The sequence below is a fragment of the Pithys albifrons genome, chromosome 6 (genome assembly GCF_047495875.1).
Source record: "Pithys albifrons albifrons isolate INPA30051 chromosome 6, PitAlb_v1, whole genome shotgun sequence".
Classification (NCBI taxonomy): domain Eukaryota; kingdom Metazoa; phylum Chordata; class Aves; order Passeriformes; family Thamnophilidae; genus Pithys; species Pithys albifrons.
In genome coordinates this window covers 29,976,173-29,994,501 of record NC_092463.1, presented here as the reverse complement: position 1 = coordinate 29,994,501, position 18,329 = coordinate 29,976,173, and the positions used below count along the sequence as shown (strand labels likewise).

General features: G+C 33.7%; 1 protein-coding gene across 3 annotated transcripts in view; it reads right to left on the bottom strand.

Annotated features, from left to right (window-relative positions):
• The window catches only part of NOVA1 (NOVA alternative splicing regulator 1), a 140,135-nt gene that overhangs the window by 35,803 nt on the left and 86,003 nt on the right, over positions 1-18,329 (bottom strand). For all 3 annotated transcript variants that reach the window (XM_071558013.1, XM_071558012.1, XM_071558014.1), the window contains one exon: positions 549-715. In XM_071558013.1, the coding sequence (XP_071414114.1) occupies positions 549-715 (167 nt within the window). The remainder of the gene's footprint in view (positions 1-548; positions 716-18,329) is intronic.

Genomic DNA, 18,329 nt, shown 5'->3' with positions numbered 1-18,329 from the left:
CAAATACATCTTCGATTGTCCAAAAATTTTGAAAGAAATCAGTGTGAAATAGGTAAAAAGATACCAAAAATAACATAAAATGGAATTGTAGAAAACATCACAAGTTATTACAAGTAAGATTTCTAAGTATCTAGTTTAGAGTCTCAAAATACATTAACATTTTTGGTTTTATTTATATACACAAACGTAGGAAACATTCAGTTAATCTGCAAGATTTTAGTAAAACTAAAATTTACAGAGGTTCACCATTTAAGATAAAAATTCTGAAATCCTTAACTAAAACCTCTAAGTGTGTTACCACCTTATACAGTAAGGAAACGTTTACGAAAGAAACACATTAGGGAATGGCATTGAAACTCATAAAACACTGTCTCAAAGAACTGCTGAGAAACACGGAACACATAAGTACAAGGAAAAAGAGTACCAGCAGGTTACTAAAGTGTAAAATAACATCTTCTTAAAGAACATGTTATGTTGACCCCTTGCAGCCCTAAAGTTTTAAGACTTTTAAGGAGCTGCTGTAACTCTGTTCCCAACCAAAAACTCACTTGTTTGATGCGGTCTGGATTAACAGTGGTCTGAGGCTGTAGAATGCTGACAGGCTCTGTCTTGGCCACATTCTGAGGCATTTCTCGAATCTTCTCTGCAATGAAGCCATGAACTGCATTTAGTGCTTCAACTGTTCCCTGGATCAGACACACCCGCTCTGTAGTACCTGCAAATAACAAAAGTTGATCTGAATGACATGGATTCTTCAAGATCCCACTAACTGCTTCAATTAGGGCACAAAGATGGCACTCAAAAACAACTTTGAAAAATCAACTAGCAATACCTCCATCAACATACAAATGAAATGAGAGAATTCCAAAAGATGACATACCGATGATGTGAAGATGTTTTAAACAACTCCTATTTGTGTAGATCCTACAAACTCTTACTTTCCAAGTCAACCCAGATAACATCAGTTAGAACATGCACACAACCTTTTTCCAAACTAAAATTGTTCTGTTTACACTAGAAAAAAAAAAGGCCCACACCACTTCTTCTTTCTTGATTTCTTAATTAGACATCTACAGGATATACTTTAAAATCTGACTTTTATCTTAAGTATTAGACAACACTGAAATTCAACACTGTGGAATAAGCACTACAGCAAAAATGAAAATAAGAAACACATTTTTTCTCTATCAAAATATGTTATTTAAAAATAATTAATATTAGGTTTAAAATATGTCAACCAATATTTCATAATATGTTAATAATCTTTGAGATAAAATACAAAATTAAAAAGATTACACTCTTAACTGCAAGTTACACGTTTCACAATCAAATGCATATTTCTCAAGAGGAATGTTTTTAGAATATTTGTGACCACTTACAGTGTCTTTTCAACAAATCAACTTCAAAAATACAGCTAATTTTCTTTTCCAAATACCCTACCAGCAAAGGGATTTTGAATGACATAAATTGAAGTCACCATAGCAAATGGCACTTGGGTCCTAACAAAGCTTTCTTTATGCTTTTTTTTTTCTGTATCCTACTTGGCTCCCTCTCCCTTTTGCAAACAGTTCCTGTGGTTTCTGCGTAAAGCAATCCAGCTCTAAGAATATGCTCTGGGGAGTATTTACAACACAGTATTAATTGTCTCTTAAATGATGAGATGTGAGGTGCACTGATCAATGCAGCTAATGCATGTGTTCTCTAGGTCAGCAGACAACACACTGAAACAAAACACAGATCAAGTTACTGGCAAGATACCGGAGCCTACTTCAGAAAGCACTTAACAGGGATGACTTCTGTCAAAACACTTGAAAGGAAAGCAGTCGATGCTAAATAGGAATTTGTTAGACTTGACATAAAGTGACTGAAGGGTTATTTTAAAAGGTGCAACATAATAAAAATATGCTTTACATCATACTCCAGACCAAACATGCTATATTTTAGTATGTATAAACCAGGATGTAGTGACTGGAGATCACTGTTCCATGAGAAAATACAACTGTGCTAAAGCATATTTCACTTTACACAGAGTTAAAGTTTTAAATTCCATGGCAACAACAGTGCATTTAAATTACATCACACCAGTAACACATTTGCTTTGGTTACATCTACAGGGAAAATAAACAAAAAAAACTACAACTAAAAAGGCATGGGGAAATTGTACACAAGTATAGTTTGGAATTGCTTTAAACTTCTAATGTTGTCATATTCCTTCACACAACTGTAATAGCTTTTCACTCAGATAGCAGAACACAATAATTTACAAGAGTCATGCAAGAGGAAAACTGCCAGCTACATGACTAACCTGTATAACAAAAATAGGCCTATGAATCACTAAAGATGGTGAAATTTTTGTCATTTTAATAGCTTTTAGGTTTCATTAGTGTATAAATTAAACTTGCTTATAATTTTCAGTTGTTAAGCAGTTCATATCCACTCTGTTTTCTGCATTTCTGTGCACAAAAGCTCGGCCATCCATCCACAGACATACTTTTTATCATATGATTTTCAAAGTATGAATTTAAAACATGGACCTCATTTTTGAAATAGCTGACTTAAAGAAAATCAAATTACCAAATAATCAGTGCCTTTATTTATGTAGTGCAAACATAGCCAACATAAACTTCTTGTATTTTTAAAAAATTATCTACAATTCAAATTGGTGTTAAGGTCATGTATTGTACACTACTTTTTACACATGAAGGAATAAAACATACACAAGAAAAGAATAATTTTGACACAGAAAATGGCCAAACGTAGAGTAAGTGATCATCATCCTTGTAATCCAGATAAACCCAGAAAAATAATTTTATGCATATTCAAAAATAATAATGTCCATGACAGAAGTTTGCATGTGGTTAGAAAATACAAAACCCCCTATATAAATACATGCTGCTGATGTTGATACATTCATTAAATGATTAATTTTTTTCCTAAGGAACCCAAGTAAATTAGTCAGTATTTGTATGTGCTCTACTTTTCAGAAAGTGCAATGCCATTTCTTTCCCTTTATGTCAAAATTAAAACTCAATTTGCATGTGTGGATTTTAACTTTTTTATCAAATAAAAGAGAGAGAATGTAATTGCACAAAAAAGCTTTTCTGTATTACTCATTAAAAACTGACATTTGAAACTGAAAGATTAAAACAAAGAAATCTTAATAAGTGCTTTTGGTTTAGGGAGAAATTTGGGGGACTTTTTTTTTTTTTTGTAAATACACAATAGACATGGCATCATATAAAATAGTGGCATTTTTAACTCTGTAGTTCCACAGGAGAGGGAAAGATGAAACCATTAGTAGGCATCACATAATTTACAAATAAGTAAATAAAAACTTGTTTTGAAATGTAATAAATTAGACCTAAAACCTAAACAGCTTGCAGTAACTTATTTTTAATTGTTCATTTTTCCTTCCACTTCATTTAACTACTTAAAATTTTACTTCTAGTAAATGTCCTTTGAAATCATTCACAGTAATGTTGTCAAGAACCTCAAAACAAGAGACTGCGAGGTTTTTCTCTGAGAAGGTTGCTATTTACTTATTCGACAACTGATACAGCTTTTAGAGCAACCATTACAATAAATGCAGGAGATGAAAAGGATGAACAATGCTGATGCTTTTGATGTTTGCATTTCTGTACTTAACCAGCATGCATCTATATATGGCTGCCACTAAACTTGTAAATGTTTGCTCAAAGGCTCTGGTTGAATGTATAAGAGTTCTTCACTAAATGTAAATGTGCTTCTGCATTTTAGGAACCTTAGCTGAAACATTTTGGGAAACACACTGTACCTTTCAGAGAAGTCTGATGTTTAAATGACTCTACAAATTTTCATTAACGTTAAAGAGAATTTGAAAACTTAAAAGTACAATGCAATACCAGCCCAGGGTAATCCCAATACATCCACTAATTAAATTTCCTTAGTTTTTTCCAGTCTACCATGCCAATTTCTTTGACACTGAAAGGGAGAACTTGAGAGAGGAGCCAAAGCTAAAACCTTAACTAAATAAAAGGCTACACTACAGTCTCTCATCAGCTAATTTCCATTAAGCTTTGTATTTGACAACTCCCAGTACAGCAGTCTACTAACCCCAACTTCCAATAGATGTATTTCTGTGACCAACTGACTGGTGGAGTGGGATTCTATATAACACCACACAAACTGCTTCAGCCAAAAACTGATCTTGCAAAAGCTCTTGGTAAAAGGACTGTCCTCTGACACCACTCTCAAGCAAACTAAAAATTGTCATTAACTTGCTTAACATGAAATTCTGATAAACTCTTCCTTGCATATAACATTTCTACTATACATTTGCATAAAGCCTCAGGGATGAAAGGCAGACACTAAAAATGTTTTTTACTCAAATGTATGCACAGTATTTCATGATGCTTTAAACAGATATGAAAAAAACTTTGCCATATAAATGATAAAATGTACACATTCTCAAATACAACACATAAGAACATCCCATACATGTGTGAATTGTCATAGAAATCTCAACCAGACAGTTTTCTCCTTCAGTTCTATCTCCTGTGGTTTTTATCTTCGTTTCTTGACAGAGCATTATATTGGTCTTAATACAGAGCCTGCACTCATATTCTTCACAGGCAGGAAGATGTCTCTCAAAGCAAAGCTTGATGATCTCATAGACTTCCCAAACTGAAAGGGGAAACCAGGCCTGGTAAAAATTCTAGGGCATTGATGTTCTGCACTTGTTTTCATCCAGACAAAATAATATTGGAACTGCTTGCACAGAACACACACAAACAGGGAGGTGTTCACAGGAAACCTTACTACCTTTAGCAGAAGAACCTGATTGCTGAACTGATGTTAGTAACACATCTTTTAGGTCTGACATTTGGGTGGCAATGCAGACATATGTGCACATACATACTCATACCCACACATATACCAATTTGTTTTACTTGAATTAGGTAAGTGACCCCTTCACTAGAATTCAGATATTGAAATGGATCAAGTTTAAAAATATCGTTAAATTTATGAACTATGTGAATCATCAGACACATGAAAACTTCAAGTTTGGTCACAAGACAGAATTATGCAAATCCAGTTTTACTATAGTTATGGGTTTGAAGAAACAGATTATTCTCATGTGGGAGAGAAACCATGGAAAAAAAAAATCAAACCTCATAATTATGAAAGGCTTAGAAGAGATCATGAATCATCTCACAAAGCAAACAATCCCTTGAATATAAACCATTTTGCTATGTATCAGCTAAGGATTTGATGATGATTTCCCAGAAATTTAGTTATATAAAGAGAGATGAAGAATTGCTCATTATTATTATACTGTCTTGTGTAAGACAGGATTACAACTATTACTCTTTGTTTAAGAATTATTCATTTATATAGATATATATATATAAATGAAAAATTTATATACACATACACACACACACACACACACATATATATATATATTCCACTGCAAAAGCTGGTAAATTTCTCCAAAACCTAAGGAAAAGGCCAGAGATTTTGCCTTGCTATGGTTTTATGAAGGAGTGTTACTCATATGAGAAACACTCAGAGAGGGTGTGTGCAAATCCATGCCAAAGGGCTACAATAAAAGTGAACACAGCCTAATTATGCTTTAAGAAATCATGTTTCTGGAAAATAAAATTTCTGGAAGTAAGAAAGATCTCAAACCATGGAAAGAAGCACATGTTTTTATTAACATAGAAGAATCTGCTTCAATTTTGCTTCTTAACAGTGGCAACATGGACATCAATATGCTTCTGACTCAAATACTTTTTCAAAAGGAAATGAGCTCACCACTTTGGTACTTATACTATACACCTTTTCTAAGAATGGAATATAAAAATTTGTTATTTATATATTTTTAGGATTACCAGTGCCTGAAATATTGCACAGTTAGTACTTTTCCCCTATCAGTGAACAGTAAGCATCAAAATAAATGTAGGAAGAATCCAATACTAAAGTTTGGTGAAAATGTGAAAGTCTCTGAGAAGTAAAGCTTTCAAAATCATTAAAAAATAAGCACACATGGTACTACCACAACACTATCTGCCAGAGAAAAAAAAATTACTGACCTTATATTTAGAAAAGGACCATAGAATAGAAGGAAAAAAATGATGTTTTCAAGATATCTGGAATTAATTTTCATATTAACAAAAGAACTTGAGAATTTTTTTATGCTCAGTTGGCAATTACTGCTTTTATGCTATGCTATAGGAATATTAACCCCTGATTATGATGCCTCCTACATGTACAATTACCAAAGGGAAAATCCCACTCATTTAAACAGTAAAATATATACTCTGAGAAATTGTAGGAACTGATACATCTTATTAATTAGAGTGATAACAGTCAAAATCACCAAGGGAACTTTCTTCAAAAATATTTCTCGAGTTCCATAGTTTAAAAGACTGTGAAAAGCTTTGGAAAGTCTTCCTGGATAAGCTGAGCTGCTGAAGAAATCAAATCACATAACACAGTCATTACTATTTATTTGTTTGGAGGCAGCAAATACCAAGCTTCAGGTAAATGTGCTGTACTCAAGGTCTAGATTAGAGATTCTATTTAAATATTCATAATTGCATGTATATTTTTTCCATATATTGCAAGTAAACATTGACAGTGATCATAGAAACATGATTTTTGAAGAGTATGCGTATTATTACAGAAAGTTTTTTTAAATTAAGGCATGATCTCACAAGAAATCACCTTCATCTATAGTGTTCAAGACAAACATTAGGACAAATAGAATTCCACGTAAGGATAAAATGTAGAGAGACATGCTATAGCAACTATGCCATTCGAAATATTCTTCATAGCAGTGCAGGGATGAATGAGAAAAAGATGCATACATCAACTTTTGCTTTCTGACTAAGCAGAATGTTGGGATGTCAAAATCAGAATGAGCTCCCATTTTAATGCAGGCATTATAGCACATATGTAGAATAGGTGCATACAAACGCAAGTGCCCAAAGACACATTTTTTCTTATCTAGCTCCTTCCTTTTTCATCTCTAAATGTGAGTCTAAATCCATGTTCTGCCCACAGCAGATTTTATTTGCTGAATGTTTAATTAAATCTATTGACCCCCAACAGCAGATTCCTGGTACAGAGGTTATACGGTAAGCAGGAAGGTAGAAAGAGTTTGTGACTACTGCTCAAGTATTCAGTATGTCACACTTATTTTTGTTTGTCTTCCAGGCTCTGTCTTGATTGTCAGATTGTAACCCTTTTATAGCAACCCTGTTGATTTTTCTATGAATGTCATTTGTCTCTCAATTTAGTTTTCTAGAATTTATGCACTGAGTCCAAGGTAGCTGATTACGAAAGACATGGACATCCATGAACAGTGCACCCCACCTACCTTCAGAGGGAATGATCACACGAAGATAAGCTCTTACCTATACAAGACCTGTGAGAACTACCTTAGATTAGGTGCTATAGTCACACATAATAGGATACTGTTTTCCAGAGACAGCTACAGCATAAATATTGAACTACTCTTAATACTAAAGCTACAATAATTACTATAGCAACATTAAAATGTTGTCTAGGTGTAGGAATAAAGCATTACATAAAATTATTTTGATGCAGTAAGAGGTAAAGTGAAGTATAATAAACAGATATCATTTCTTCAAAAGCAAATGTCATATTCATTTCTGCCCACCAGAAAATTTATATAAATTCATATTTTGTCATATAATATGCCTACAATAAAAAAGAGTAGAAAATGTTATGCAGGCAGAACTCGTTCTAAATAAAACCTTTTCACAACTTTTTGCACTGGATGAGAGTTGTTCTGTCTCTATTTTCATAGCTACATATTCTTTTCTCCTAAGCATTCAAAAATTCCTGCTTCAAAAGTATTTGCTAAACTATTTTTATTCTTGTACAAAATTACTTTTAAAATGCTCAAGGTAGATACAATGGCCTTGGGAAGCTCAGTACCAATAAGAATCAGTTGAATTGAAGAAAAGATCTCCTTCCAGTACTATGACTAAGCCAGACAGGAGGCTTTTTTTATAGGCCAGCCATGTTGAGAGCATTTTCAACTATTCAAAAGAATAATGTAACAATTTAATGTTTACACAAATAGTAAATTTCATGGTGTTTATTATTCATAATATTATATTTGATTAATATAGGTTTTTATAATTTTAATAATATTAATTAAGAGCTCAAGAAGCAACTGAATGATACTCTCAGACACATGGTATGACTCTTGAGGATGGTCTTATGCATGGCTAGAAGTTGGACTTGATGATCCTCGTGGGTCCCTTCCAACTCAGCATATTGTGTGACTCTATAATTTGAAAAAAACCTGACTAGCTATCCTGTGCAACTTTACTGATCAAGAACAGGTTTTTTAACCTGCTTTCGAAGAGTGGGTCCAAGCATTCCAGTTTAAAAACTAAGTGGTGTCAGAATTCACCTGGAATACATGCAATCAAAATGTTATCAGCCACAATGTCAATATCTGATCCTTAAATCCAGCTATATTGCCATTGAAATAATTGGAATTTCATAGACAATAAGTCTCCAACACAAATCAGAGTGTGGGATAAAAGCCTGGACTGAATACGCTACCAATCTACTGAATATACTATAGGGTTTCACTCTCCACACCTCTGTTCTGTGTTAAGCTGGTAAGTTTAAGCCAACAAATTACCTAGTCTAGCTAGACTTTAAAGCCATATCTCTCTTCTTGTATTACATCAAACTCATGAGACTACTTTAGGAATATCTGAGTTTTTGTTCTTTTGCATTCCATCATGCCCACTCCCCTCCTTTTTATTACTTTTTTTTTTCTTTCTTAAGATGGAAATCCAGAAGCTTCCTTAAAAAAACCAAACAAAAAAAAAAAAAGACAGAAAACTTTTCCAACAGGTCCTGGTTTAAGCTTTTGCATATCTTCTAACATAGAAATTCTTTAATATCCTTAAATGTGCTTCTTAAATATCTAGCAGACATCTGTTAATCCTCCAATATCTGAAATCATATGGAATTCAATAACCTAAAAAGAATAATAATAATTTCTATTACAAATCCACACAAAGCACCATCTCTGATGGAAACTGTCAGGTTATTAAGCAGTTGTTAATGAAAAATCATAAAAGATTTCACATTAAAAAGGTAAAATCAAATCCAATCACACACTGGCATTAGGATTAGAAAACTTTTCCTGGAGAGCAAAGTAAACATTTACCTTCAGTTTGCAAAGAGAAAATGAAAACATTCTGAATTAATCTAATGTGTACCCAAATACACAAGCAACCTATGTAAACCATCATGAAAAATAAACCCACTTGAAATAAAAGTACTATATAATTGCTTAAAGAGTAACTCTCCCCCCAAGTTAAACTATACTCTGAACATCATATTAAAGAAAACTCCCTAGAAATCAGTGGGAAAGAGGAATCTGCATCTCAGATGACTCTAAGCCAGCAGAGGTTTTCCCCTGCTACTGTTCAAGATAGTCACCTCGTGGGCAGGAATTTCTAATGAATCTGAGTAAGTTGCTGATGCTCAGATACTCCTCCACGGCCCTTCTGTGCAGTGACACAAGACAAACTTCACAGAATTAATAACCTGATTAGTTCTTTTCTGGAACAGGTAAGAAAAGACAAGTTCCCCTCTAAAAATCCCTCTCTGATACAAATACATGTGAAATTGTTTCCTTTCTCTATCTGTCCAGTAGCTCATTTTTACAGGATCTCAGTAGATTCATATATGAAGAATGTGAACTTCAAGAACAATATCTATTCTGTGCTAACTAGTACAAATCCTGAACGAGGAACGGCCCAGCTCTAAGCAATCTTTTTAAAGCTGTTTTCAACCCTAACACTATACCAGAGATACTCATAGAGCTTCTCTACTTCAGCGGCAGGGGAGCAGTGCAGGTAACATGTGCTGGCAACAGGGAGGAGGGAGGATGCAGTCACTATTGCTCTGCTACTCCCTACTCCTCTAACTGTGTAACTTCTTCCTTGTTTCAGGAAAGGAAGCCCAGTAATTCTTCTGAGGGCAGAGACAAATACTGACACTGTCTTAAACCTCCTGTACCATGTGGTACACTTTCATCCAAGGATTTAGAGCCCTTCAGATAGGCACGCCTACAGCAGGATCACACTGGCCAGCAAGAGTTGGATTACTAAAGAGCATTTATGCTTACAAAAACTTATGATCTCTCATCTCCAGAAATAACAGCATCAGAGTGGGTAGTAGTCCTCTGATATGCTTTTTTAATATTATAGTGACAGGCTCAGATGGCATCATTTATCCCAATAAAGTATAATGTTTCATATTCATTAGCAAGTCAATGAATGACAGTAATGTCTGTGTGTGTGTGTGTATATATATATATATATATACACACACCCATATATACATATATATATATATGTATGTGTGTGTATATATACATATGTATGTGTGTATATATATATGTATGTATATATATGTGCCTGAGGGACCTATTCTTTTTTTTCTCCAATATCACCAGCCGTCAATAATGACTTTTTCTTGCCCTCAAAACTTTATTTATTGTAGAATCTTTCAGATTTCAGAGTTCATTATTCACTGGCCATTTGTTAACAAACCTTTTTGGAAAAAAAAGTATCTTTGGGCTGTGGAGAGAAGACTTAAAAATGTTAATCTGTGGAAAAGGTGCAGTATGATTGTTAAGTTTGGGAATGTAATTTAAATGTTAACAATGTGCATTTTCAAAAATACATTTGAAGTATCAGTAAACAGAGAAAAGTAGTTAAATTTTTGCAATATGAAATATATTAAAACAAATTGAATGGGAAGATTAATTTTAAAATTTGTACATCCAAAGCACTGGCAAATAAAACTTTTAATAACTCTAAAATAACACTACTTAACATCAAAGGAGATGTTATGGGTTGACATAAATTGTCTAACAGGACAACTGACTAAAAACAACAGAAGCTGAGGAAAAGGCAAGAGTAAAACTGGCACCAATCAAATAATTTACAAAGGCGGAATGCCCACCAGTCAGTGACACAGTTTGATCCAAACATAGTCAAAATAACTATACCCCAAAATAAACACTGCCCAACTTTTCAATCAAAAATTTTTCATCAGAGGACTGATTGCAAATAAGCATATCCGTGTTTTATGCGTTTTTTGATATAGTGATTTGAAATAGGTCTAGCACATATGTGTGGGAGCAGGTACATGCAAAGAACATTAAAAATTACTCTCTAAAGTGAAACAAAATCAATTACAAACAATGATAAGTGAAGACACGAGTACTACTTTAAGGCAAAAGCCTAGCATGAAGCCTTTGTTCTAGTCTAGAAATAAAAAAAAGCTGCAGTAAGCAATTTCTAATCACAAACAGAAGCAAGTATAAACAAAGTGAAAACTGTCCACTGATATCTTGTATTGATTTAGATATTTCACAGATATACACAGTAATATTCTTTTCTGAAACTTTAATTTGTACCTACTCAGAACAAGCCATGAACTGAAAAACCTTTGTTAATAATAACATAGCTTCTGTTTTCACAGAGTAAAGGGTGTAAGGGAACTGTTCCTTATGCTGTTATTGGCCAAGAATATTAGAATTATGTCAAGTTTTAAAACCTACCTGCTTTACTCCAAATCTAATTTTAAGTTTCCCTCCTCAAAACCAATAAACTAGTCTGAAATAGGAATGAAATTCCCATTAATTCTGAAATCTTTTGTAGTACTAAATAAACATGGAGCATTGTAAAATATGTATAATCACTTAATAATAAACTAATACACCCTAAAATGGGGGAAAAAAACCCCCAAACCTAGATGCAGTAGAATCCTTATTCTTTGATCATTCATGAGATTTTGCTTTAAGTCAAAGAAATTGGTTTTGCCCATTTGAAAAAGAATTTACCAGCCCCATTAGAATTTTTAATCTTCTCACAACCAATCTAATCCATGGATTGTTTACTCCTGCATGATACAAATGCACTTTTCTTTAAAAAAATCTCTTAAGAAAAAGTACAATCAGAATCACTATAAAAGTAACAGCAAAAAAAGTTCAAGGAATTTCATGAAGCTGGAATTAATAAAGCCTATTTTTCCCTACAGATTTGCATCTTTGTGTCTAAGGTAGAAAGAGGCAGGCTCTGATGGAAGCTTTACCCAGAGTTGTCTAGGGACAGCAAATATAGGCATAAACTGATGCCTTCACAGCATCATTCCCCAATCCACAGGTGCTTATCTTTAAAAGGCATGTAAGAATTTTATTATCTGAGAGAAGTTCACCTTTTTATCAAATGCAGATCATGTTCATAAGAGGCCCAATATTGTTTCACAAAAACACCAGAGAAGATAACCGATCAAACAAAATCTTCATGATGATCATTCAGAAGCAATGGTATCCACAAATATTTATAAAAAAAACCAAAATTCAACTATTTCACATTTGGATATTTAGCCTTTTTGTATGTTTTTGATAAACTAGGACTGGTACATTTAATATTTTCCCTTTCAGTGAAGTGTGTAAATCCTTCTTACAGTCACAAATGGTGCCCTCATGAAACAAACCATATGTCTTTAAATGGTTTGTTGCACCTCTAGTACCTCCTAAAGGTAGCTTTAAACTTTTTGACTAGTAAGCAAATACTGAGCAACTATACTGTGCCAAGTTTAGAACATTGATATTTACTTCTATTGAATTTGCATTTCTTGCTCAGAATACTTGGAGGAATTTTTTGTATGGTGATACTTACATTCTGATATCAAGATCACTTTGAATTGCATTCATGACAGTTATATTTGAAGATGAAGAATTATGAGACAATAATCATACCCTCCAATCCCTGCATTATTCCCAGCTTTTTGTACCATCCCTAAGAAAACACTGCAGACTGTAGGGTTCTAGATAGGATTAAATGATTAAAATGATAGGAAAAAAAGTAATAACTGAGGTGTTTATGCAAGTACAAAGGGAAGAAAAAAATGGAGTTAATAACTCAACACCAAGCAGAACAAAAAACAGGCAAAAAAAAGAAACAGCTTAAACAATGGATGTTATTTTAACTTGAATAACTACATTATGAGATGTACAGATGAGGCAAAGGAATATATTTTCATTTAAAATTTAAGTTTTCAAAAACAAGATAAGCAAAAACATACCACATTACTCTGTAGATTATTATGTGTCTAGTTATTTGGTACTTTCTGATTTCCACAGTGTTTTTCACTGCAGTTTTTGGTGTAGGGCTGCATTTTGTTTGCCTTACTAATCATGAATATTACATGCATTATGATCAGTTTTAGAACATGAGTATTTCTATATATGTAAGTTTCTTGCTAACGTACTATGAAATTCAAAACCTATGGGACTTTGGGACCTTAATTTCAACCTGTAGCAATGAAGATGCAGCTGTTCGTTTACAAGCAATCATTACAGCTACAGAAGTTTTAAGATTCAATTTGAAAAGCCACTTTACTGAATTTTTAAAATTATTAAATTATAACAGAATCAGTGTTATTTTTATAAGAATTATTTTTACTTGTTAACTTTCTTCCAAGTTTAAAATCAACCCAAACTGATTTTACATAGCACTCCACCTGAGCCTGCGCCATGTTAGCATTGCAGATTACATATCAGTGTTTGATTATTATTGCAATGTTTGCTCTTCACATACATAATTACAACATATCATCAACCATGACCCACTCAAGTCTTTTGAAGTTGGCATTATAAATTTTATTCTACATTTGTTCAGGTGCAATTCAGCACTGCTAGCAAAATCTAGTTAAATGAAACTTCTATCATTGAACCAAAAAAAGTAGTATTATTCATTGGTCTTACACAATGCCCTGAATAAATAAAATTATAAACAAAGCAGAAAATTTTATCAACATATGAATTCTATATATCTCTGTTGACATCTACAGATATCAACATGTGAAAGGGTCAACACTGATCAAGTGTCTGGAGTATCTCTCTTACCAGCAAGGACTGAGCATGTTCAGCCTTGAGACTGAGAAGGGACCTCATCAGTATGTATAAGAATCTGAAGAGTGCCAAGAGGACAGAGCCAGGCTCTCCTTGGTGGTGCCAATCAATACAACAAAAGTCAAGGGGCAGAAACTGATGCATAGGAAGTTACACCTGAACACAAGGAAGAACTTCACTGGATGATTGACAGGCCACAGGAACAGAGAGTTAGTGAATTCTCCCTCACTGGAGATATTCAACAACCATCTGGATGCAATCATGAGCCCTAGGATGACCCACTGTGCTCCCTACTAACCTGACCAACAGTGCAATTCTGTGATATACTTTTTTTAAACTTACATGCCAGGACAGCTGTACACCTGTGCTACAAATTACTTTTTCAAATTGGATCCTCTATTTTACAGGATTAGGATAGTAATCCAGGGTGCAAAGGGCTGATCATGATGGAGTCCAGAAACTCTCTGAAATAGTACCAAAGCTAAATTTCTGTGGCTAAAGTCCAAAGTTCTACTATATTAGGCAGCAACACCTTAGTAAGGTTTGCAAGCAAGCTCTCAGAGCAGTGTCAAGATGAGCAGATGATACTAATGAAAGTAGTGTTTTCAGGTGGATGACAGAAATAACACCGCAGTGTCATGACTCTTTCTTGACAGTGTTTCCTTATGTGGGTACCAGTTGTATTGTTTAACCCCTAAGTAGCTCCTTAATATTTTGTCCTGAGTACAGCCATTTGAAAGTAAAGTTTCTTATCCAATGGTCAGTATAAGGACCAATAAGGTATTAGTCTTTTAAAAATGTCCAAAAGCTGTAACACAATGAACTTATTTTTCTCTTTCATTCCTTCTCCTTTACCCTATGGAATTTTTCTGCATTAAAAAAGAATATCAAAAGGCCATGTTTCCTAAAGCAGCAGGGGACTCCCAAAAGACAATCACTCAGGTTTTGTGATTTTCCTATGAAGGAGTAGCTCATTTCCTTTCCTTACAGATCTAGCCAGTGACATGAAACTCTGCTGCAATAATCCTCAAGGAACTAAGAGTAAAAAATTATAAAGTCTTCCAAAGCAGACAGGCTCTTTTCAAATGCAGTTTCACCTTTTCCTTGCAGACACCCTGGGGACTTTCTTCGGTAGCACCAGACAGACATAAAATGCAAATAAATGTAAAAGGACTAGAAAGGAGAGTGGGGTAAGCTGTTGGTTAAGAAAAATGGTATCATAATAGTGATTTGGGTTGCTGTAGATGCCACAAAATCAGGTAGATGAGAATTTTTGAAGTAAGGCAAGAAATTTCTACTCTTTTGTATGTTTCTTACAAATCTCTCTTCTACTCTTCAGAAGCTCTCCACAGTGGTGGTGAATATCAGAGACAAATAAAATCAAAAAGTCACATATTTTTTGTGTATTTATTTACAGTGATGAGCAATCACCAGAACTATTTTCTCACTGTCATCTAAGTAAAATATAGGCAGCATAAAAGATTTACAAGTATGAAGATAGCATTAGGAGCTGGATATTTAAGAGTTTCTTATTTGTTATGTCACAACCTCTGGCATACACAATTCAGAATGAAGTTAATTAAAGATTATGTACCTCTGCAATAAAATTTTAGCATGACATGGTATTTTGTTGCATTACTTGCAGGTATGTATTACTCACATTATTAAAGTCTGTTTTGTATGGCATGTATTCAAAAGAAATCTAAGCGTAAAATTCATGCTTCAACTGTTTTTCCTGATAAGTATGTAGAATCATATATACATAAAATCTGAAAAACTGCTAATTTAGTTTTATTAATGTTAACATGACAAACTTTAAATGTCACATATCCTGTAGACTGATTTATGCAAGCCAGTCTGCTCCAGAGTTCTGGCTCAGTAATGAAAATTTTATTTCCCTAATTATTTTGTCCTGGTAAAATTGCATTGCTTTCCAAGTTGACTCTAAATCACATACCTGAAAGGAAACCCATTCAAGACAATTCTCTGATGCAGTCACTACGTGGGGGTTATAGTGGTAGCATGTACATGACTACAGTGCTGATGCTCATTCTGGAAACTGTCAAATGCCACCTGACTTCTATCAGAGTGAAGGACTTGGCAAGCAAGTGTAACATGTATTAATATGATGGGCTAGTGAAAATTAGAGGTCATTGTTCCCAACCATGAATTCAAGCCTGCTCAACTACCTAATACAAACCTACCTACTAGGCAAGTCAGGAAAAGCTCCTAGGAAATGTGCATCTCAGATCTTCAAGTGATAACTAATCAGAAAGAAACCAAAAAAGACTGTCCTCTGCTCTCTGGACCTACACATGAACATGAAACTCTAGGTTGAAACAGTCAAGGTTTTCCCATCCATATCATTCATCTCAGTAATATCTTCTGAGTCAATTGCTATTGAAATGCTTAATGAACATATCCTAAGTAGTGGCACAGCTGAAAAGCTGTGATAAAAAAAGGCAGCCCACAGAGAAACACAGCAGGACAAGCCTGCTGAATTTAAAAAAGATCGCCAGTGAGATCAGCTTTCCTTTAGGGAAAAGCATTTGTTCAGTATCTTTTTAATACACAAGACAGAGATATTTTACAAAAAAATTCAACTATACTTTAATCATAATATAGTATACTCACAGACATCACTTGCCTAAGAGAGCAAGAATTCAGAAATAACTTTTGTGTTTACAGTATTTTTACAGTATGCAACATAACACTCTTCTAATCAACACTACATTATCTCATGTAACAGGTCACCTGAAGGATATGAAAAAGTACGGTGAATTTCAGTTTGCTGTGAGTCCACCACAAAGTATTCAGGGAGTTTGTTTGGTTTGGGGTTTTTTTTGTTTTGCTTTTGTTTTGGGTTGGGTTTTGGGGAGGGGTTTTTTTCAGTATCAATATTTTTCACTATATTTAGATTTTGGAGGTTTATTAAAGTTAGTGGATGTCAAAAAAAAAAGGTAATCAAAAATAAAAAAGATAAATGTAAGCATTCCTTTGTTCATGAGGATATTTTTATATAAATTTGTATAGATATATACACACCTTTAAAAAAGTTTTTTAGGTAAGAAAAAAAAAGAGCTACTGTCTAAAATTCTTTAATATGAATGGCCTAATAAAAGAAATAATATTCAGAGAGACTGATGAAAAAAACACAAACAATATAGCAGATTTGATAATATTAATATCTCAAGTCTTTTCATTTCAACCACCAGGCATTCTTGCAACTACCACTGTGAAGCTCCTTTGTGTTTGTCTTTGTCTAAGAAGTATTTAATATAACAATGAAAGGGCAAGTATAAAAGCAAACAAACCTGTAACTGCCACTGCTCCTTCACTCCACATAAAAGAAATAATTGGATAGGACATGATTAAACAGAATTACGCTAATAAGTATAGTTTACATGCACGTATTTTCGTGCATATAAATAAGAGGCAATGCCATATCATCTCTGTCAGGAAGTCACCTTCATTTGCAAGGACATACATTTGAGCCATGTAGCTCCTCAGTGAATCAAAATTAAAATGGAAGCAAGTCAATTTTGTGATTATTAGTATAAGATACAAGAACTAGGGTGGTAAGCCATCAATTCTAATTAAAGTCTGCAATTAAAGGATACTTCAATCAATCATCTCTCTGAAAGTATACACTATTGATTGCTTCTTTAATTATTAAAATAATATTAAAATAAAATTCAGATTTAATTATCTCCCAGCTACTTCGAGATATTATTCTGAGTCTTATAACTAATTCAATGACATCATAACTATGACTAAAATTCATTTTCTTTTTTCTGTAAAATATCCTCATAAACAATACACAAGAATTTTACTTTCTGACCCATTAACTCTCCATGGCAGTCCTTTAATACTTGCTTTTCCTCCGGCAGCACTTGTAAGAATACCTATTTGTGTGTTATGTACTTCAAGTACATATACATATCAAACAATCCTAAACCAGGTAGTTTAAGAACCTTTGACACAGACAAAACCCAGGCCTAGCTGTACAGGTAATAGGGAGAAATGTTAAGATGAAATTAATAATTTTGCAGTTCAAACTGAAATAAAGGTAGATAAAAAGCAAAGTTCATAGTTAATGACAATAAGGTACTTGACTCAGTCATGTTTTATTTTCCTGATAAGAAAGAAGAACATAAGTAAGAAAATAGTTGAAAAGATAATGAAGATAATTGAATGTTGATCACAAAATTCAACTTAAAGGGAATCTCAGCTAAGAAAAACATAGAAAAAATTGAAGCAAACAGATTGTCAGACACAAAAGCAGAGCTATGTGTGTGGCACGTAAGAATTGTGGAAAATTGCTTCCTAGCTTAGTCCTGGCACAGGTGTTTGACTG